Below are 5,716 nucleotides of genomic sequence, written 5' to 3'. Positions count from 1 at the left end.
GCAGAGCACTGCTGTAAGCGACTTGGATAGGGTTTCAGCCTCCAGGGAGAGGTATCGAGCTGAAGCTATAAGGTAATAGCTATCCTCGCTATAGGGTTGTCGATATTTTGTATAGGTTACAGGCACGAGTGAGGGACTTGACCGTTCGGCAAGAGCAAGTAGCAGAACAGGCTAAAGCCAAGGACGAAGCTCTTCATGATCGTGATAAGCAGATTACTCAGATGCAACGGGTATGAGGATTTATCTCTGGTGTTGGTGTTGAAAGGTCGTCGTTTAGACTATAGAGAATCTCCGCTGTGAAAAGCTGGCAGCGAAGTTGGATGCAGAAAAGGTCCGCCAGCAAGCCTCTTCAACGCGGTGTCGTCTTATGAAGCATAATGGTAATCTAGTGGAATATTCGGCGAAGTTGCGGTCCATAATTCAAGAGCTACAAGTACCTCTATGTTGCATCACTCGTCTCTCTATCGCACCTATTGCTAGGCACAGTTGAAGGTGAGTAATGCCTCGATCAAGGCGATCCAAGATGCGGCTGAGGACCTCTCACTTACTGCAAGGAACTCTGTTATTCCATCGAAGGTATGTCTGCCAATACTCCTAGACTTTAGATGATCGTCACTCCAGGTTGTCGATGGGCTCGTCACGTCGTTACCACCATCACCCTCGCCGAGTTTGGACGACGACAACGGTGATGATGATGAGGGGGATCAACCGATGGAGCACCAAGAGGGCGAGCCTGGACGGGGTGAGCTTGGCAGAGGGACCCTTGCTGTAGATCTGTTTCAGAGTCGTCAGCGTCATCGAAGCGAGCGGTAATCAATGAAACTGATAGTAGTGATGATGCCCCTAATAAACGTGTGAAGCAAGAAGAGTGAGCGTTCGATAACTACCGAATCTGTTCATTATCGATCCCGCTTAGTGATGACCATGCAGACCTACCACCTGGCCTCATAAGGAGCGCTTAGTCTATGAACAGGCATCGAGCTACCCTGTGGGATTCACTCAGAGCTGATCGTGATCATTGCAACTATTGCTTGTGGACATAGGCGTTTAGTTATCAGTTTTAATGAACATTTTGACACATAAGTATCGAAGAGCGACCCGTATATATAACACAAGTCTTCAAATGCATCATCTCAAATTGAGTTAGGTCTAGCATATCATTACCAATGTAGCAAAGTCGTCTGAATGATCGTAGGGGAGAACCTAAGCTTAGAGCCATATTTGTGTAATCGTGAGTGTTACGTGTGCACGAATGTATCACAAGCTTCTGCAGTGAGGCAACGGCTTGCTGCATACCCTATTCTTTGGTGGGCGCCCTCAATGCGGAGTCGCTCAAAGAGGCTCATCCAGATACCATATTGATGTCAAGGTTAGTTGTCAAATGGTGGCTGCTGATAAACCGATACACAATGCTATGGTCACGTCGTTGTGTTCGTTATCATCTTTACGAGTGATCCTGAGGGTAGCGAGCGCACAGAGCAGCTCCCATATCTCGGTCTGCTTCCCTTCGGAAAGGAACAACGTCCAGGCAAGGACCTTTCCTGCTGCGAGATTACTCACTACAGCACCTTTTCCCAACGACTTGCACGACGGATCTCTCAGGGAATTATGTGGAGCAAAGGAAGCTAGGAGTGGAAGCATGCGAGTTTGATGTACTTCTCAAACAGCCTGACCTTCGCGTGCCTAGTTCGATCATTGGATGTTGCAGTCGGTGGTTTAGCTGGAAGATAAAGTCAAGATTCGCCACATATATCAACCTGATGGTTATGATTCGACGAGTTGTTCAATTCTGATAGTAGTAGCTCGTCCGCCATCTTCCAAGGGTAACGACAAATCACCGAGCAGTTTAAACCTCGTCTCTCGGGCGCCCAAGTTCCTCTTCCCCCAACCCAATGTTTTCTGGTAAATCCTCATTCTAAAGAATAAGCCCCTTTTCTGAAGAAGTTTGGCGCACGCCCTCACCTGCATTCCGACTTAGCCTTGGATTACAGCTTGGCCTTGGATAACAGTTCGGGTTTCTGGTTCTCCCGTCGGGTTTCGGGCTTCCCTTTCTCCGTTAGCCCATGCTCGGCTGAGGAAATGCAAGATTAGGGAAGGGCGCAAGATAGAAACGAATCTCTCGAACGACCAGTGGTTGCGTTGCATTAGCTTGTGCGCGTGGAGTAGAGGGGAACTGAAAGAAGTCGGAAGCCCTCTTGTTGTTAATAGTATTACGTAGATATTGGAGGGCTTCTTGGCAGCAGCAGTGGGCATCGCAAGTACAGTTGAGTTTATATTTTTGCCTGCCGACCCTCACCGGGTATCGCAATGGCTGAGTGTAGCACACCATCGACATTGCCGGGCTTGGATAAGGGTAGTGTCCATCGCTATTCACCTCTTGTTGAAATAAAGGACCAAAGTGCGCCACAGAAATGGTAGTACCACTATCGCCTAGCACATGTAGTTTTCTATTAATGTATCGTAGTAGGTTTGAAGGTTATCTTGCCGACATCGATGTTGCCAAGAAGATGGTGGGTGCCCACTGATTAGGTTCACCCCCTAGTTCTTCACATTTAGATAACTGTCGCTTTTCAAGATAACATTTGGGCACCGAAGACTGTACCCATGTCGGAGGTAGAGTAGGCCTTTAACCAGTTGTCATCAGAAGGATGTCTTCCAGGCACGGTTAGTGTCTTCTTTGACGAACAAGGCACGCACCTCTGCAAATGACTACAAGCCTAAAGTCGGGGATGCTGTTGAGGTTAGGCAATGAGGACTCTCCCTGGTTGATTGCTATGGGCGCAGGTTCGATCCCCGGCTACACCACATGCTCCGGCCAGTTGGTGGACTGGCGAGATCGTCAGCATTCGAGCTGAGGAATTCTTCTATGTCAAACACGCCGATTTGCACGAGCCTATCATCGTCGAACGAGGGAACCTTCGTCGCCCAGTGGGGCCTCTTGAGGATGGAAGCTCGAGTAAGGGAGCGTTTAGCGTGGACAGAGAGAAGGGGATGATGCCAGCAGGTCCAACGAACCTAGCAGACTTGAACTCGGAGAGTGTCAAGTTTCCGAAGGTCCTCGGCGATTGGGTAATGAGTGATGATGGTCGAGGTTGTCTCAACCAAGTTGCAATCAAATCTGGCCTCCTCAAGGTAAGGGTATCTATGAGCCTGATGTGGCCGATTTTTGGTATTCGTTCCTATGATTTCATTTATTCACAATGTTATTAGGCAACGCCTCGGGTCGATCCCAAGAGTGGCCCTTCGGTGACTCTAGTTGGCAGGCAGCGTGATATCCATCGAGCCAAGTTGCTGCTTGATGTCCACGTTAAACACCAAAAGGAAATCCAAGGTTTCCATGACAAACGACAAGCAATGCTCGAGGTAAGAGCTCTTCCTATGGGAGGCGTGCTGCACCCTTTCACTCCTCAGGCCATGTCCTCTCGTCGTGAGAAATTGGAGAATCAAGAGTCGACGTCCTTCAACATCGACGCTGAGTTGGTGGGCATTATGATTGGCAAGAATGGGGCTCACATCAGTCGGGTTATCAAGGACTATGGGGTGGAGGTGAATGTTGCGGACAAGGGCACAGCCAAAGACCCTCAGACTAGGAAAGTGGTCATATATGGTCCCACAGTTGGAGCTGTCAATAAGGCTAGAGCTGAGCTCGAATACCTTATCGAGAGGTGAGAGCATCGGCTGATGAGGATCGCCTTTACCTGCTACCACTACAGGTATCCGATACCGCAGAATTGCATTGGTTGGGTTATTGGCCGCCGTTTTGCGACTCTGCATGAAATTGCTGATTCTGCCAACCTGAACTATGCCAAGCTCGAGGATACGTCTCATTCGCCTTGTCTGGTCCTTTGTGGGAGAAGACAGGACCTTGACGATGCCAAGTTGCTCCTGGATAGCCATCTACAGTATCATGATGTCTTTGAGGATATGGCTAAGGAGTCTCGACAGCTCGGTGATGAGTTCTATCGTCTAAGTGATAGACCGATCTCTCGACGAGGAGGGAAGGGCAAAGGCAAGTAGTTTCACTGTGGCGTCGAAGGGCTAGTGGTATTTTTATTAGGTAGGAGTAAGGGCGGTGAAGTAGATGGTAAGGGCAGAAGTAGAGGGTCGTCTGACTCGACAAACTCAACTGGAGGTGGTCGACCTAGCCGGCCTGAAAGACGGAAAGGGTCGAGCGGCGGCTCGCGGAATGCTGAATCCATGGGGAAGAAGTGGGCCCAAGTAAAGAAGGAAGGAGCGCCGGTGATCGCTAGTTGACGGTGGCCATCTCGTCTTGCTGCTGTCTAAGCTGATGTATATTTTTGCTAGAGTCCAGTCCGCCATAATGCTGGCATTTATCGTATGTTTTTGATGATTGTATCATCGTTGGGGACATTTGTCCATTTGAATGACTCTTGCAGCCTTTGTATTGTTCGCGAGTCTCGAGACTTCTCGACTGTGAACAGTTGCTGCTCCTTGGTAGTGTTCAGGGCATTATGCTAGGCTCTGTGAGATAAGCTTTGAATGTTCATATGCTCTTTGAGTTCGAGTAACCAGTGACCACTTGATGACACACAAGCGACATACAGCGAATGTTGGCTGGTCTCGAGTACGAATGGGTGGTTCAATATTTCGAAAGTCGCTCAGTGCAGGGCAATTTGCTATTTTTCACTGTTTGCTTTGATCAAACAGTGGAAAAGTATCGGTCAATTGATACATCGGATAACCAGTGGAACGGTCATCGTCTGAGCAAAGCACGCTTGCTTACTTCATGAAGAAAGAGATACCTTGATGTGTATTAAAGCAAGATAGTTGCGCGCAGAACAGGCCTTGGTTTTTATTGGAGGGCAACTCAACCACATCTCAGCCTGAAGAATTCGTGCTACGAAGTGAGTGCCAATCGATTGAACTGAGTTAGTCAGATCCGACTGTCTGCTGAAATGACAGCCTGATTCGAGCCGGTATATTTGCGAGCGGACCGAAGCTGCAGGCCAACTGTGCACAACAACCTGTTGTGTTGTCACTACGCTGAATGATAGAGCAAATAGAACTACGAAACTAACCACCTTCGAGACGCAGATCCTAACCCGGACTGTACTCTAGTAAAAACGTTTAAAGAGTCCCAAGTCCTCATTACAGAGACTTTGTGATTACTTTGTTTGGACTTGGGACTCCGCTTTGTAACAAAGCGGCCCCACGTAGCCGTGTACGAAGACAAGTATTGTGTGTACACAATTCTAAAGGGAGACAGTTGTTTCACGCTGAGTGCTAAAGATATGTGAACATTCATCTTCATCGTCATCAGTGATTTGTAAGCGAAAGAGTTCGATTCATTTGTTTGGATTGGACAGTATTCTTCCATGTAGTTAAATTTTTAGTTTCTGTTAAACATGTCAAGCCCTGTTGAGAATTGGCTTACTCTCGATTTCGACAAGAACACTCGTAAGGAAGCTCAAGAGCTCACCCCCGAGGAGATCCAAGATCGCTTAAATCCTGATCATCGTATGGAGTTTGGTACCGCTGGTCTTCGTGGCGAGATGGGAGCTGGCTTCAACCGTATCAATTGTTTGACTGTGATGCAAGCTGCTCAAGGATTATGTATGCAGTTGATCGAGAGGTTTGGTGAAGATGTTCTCTCCCAGAGAGGTGTTGTCTTTGGTTATGATGGACGACATAACTCTCGTCAGTTCGCCCATGTTGCCTCGGCTGTCTTCATCACGAAAGGTGCCAAAGTCTACCT

The 5,716-nt window shown here is 48.2% G+C and overlaps 3 protein-coding genes across 3 annotated transcripts in view; all 3 read left to right on the top strand.

The window, feature by feature from the left end:
* Positions 1-872, top strand: part of Pmar_PMAR008927 (hypothetical protein) — a gene marked incomplete at both ends in the record, with an annotated part of 1,042 nt that extends 170 nt beyond the window's left edge. The window contains 6 exons of the mRNA XM_002786755.1: positions 1-72; positions 116-230; positions 278-433; positions 481-576; positions 622-742; positions 784-872. The exon at positions 1-72 is cut by the window's left edge and continues 4 nt beyond it. Coding sequence (XP_002786801.1) covers positions 1-72; positions 116-230; positions 278-433; positions 481-576; positions 622-742; positions 784-872 — 649 coding nt within the window. The remainder of the gene's footprint in view (positions 73-115; positions 231-277; positions 434-480; positions 577-621; positions 743-783) is intronic.
* Positions 873-2,307: 1,435 nt separating this feature from the next.
* On the top strand, positions 2,308-4,017 carry Pmar_PMAR008926 (hypothetical protein; the record flags this gene model as incomplete). The annotated part of the gene is made up of 8 exons (XM_002786754.1): positions 2,308-2,414; positions 2,468-2,510; positions 2,557-2,613; positions 2,660-2,740; positions 2,785-3,132; positions 3,211-3,363; positions 3,412-3,665; positions 3,714-4,017. The coding sequence occupies 8 exons, from the start codon at positions 2,308-2,310 to the stop codon at positions 4,015-4,017; spliced, it is 1,347 nt and encodes a 448-aa protein (XP_002786800.1).
* A 1,349-nt stretch (positions 4,018-5,366) lies between these two features.
* Positions 5,367-5,716, top strand: part of Pmar_PMAR008925 (conserved hypothetical protein) — a gene marked incomplete at both ends in the record, with an annotated part of 492 nt that continues 142 nt past the window's right edge. The window contains one exon of the mRNA XM_002786753.1: positions 5,367-5,716. Coding sequence (XP_002786799.1) covers positions 5,367-5,716 — 350 coding nt within the window.

The sequence above is a fragment of the Perkinsus marinus genome, assembly GCF_000006405.1.
Source record: "Perkinsus marinus ATCC 50983 genomic scaffold scf_1104296931260, whole genome shotgun sequence".
NCBI lineage: Eukaryota > Perkinsozoa > Perkinsida > Perkinsidae > Perkinsus > Perkinsus marinus.
This window is presented reverse-complemented; position numbering and strand designations above follow the sequence as displayed.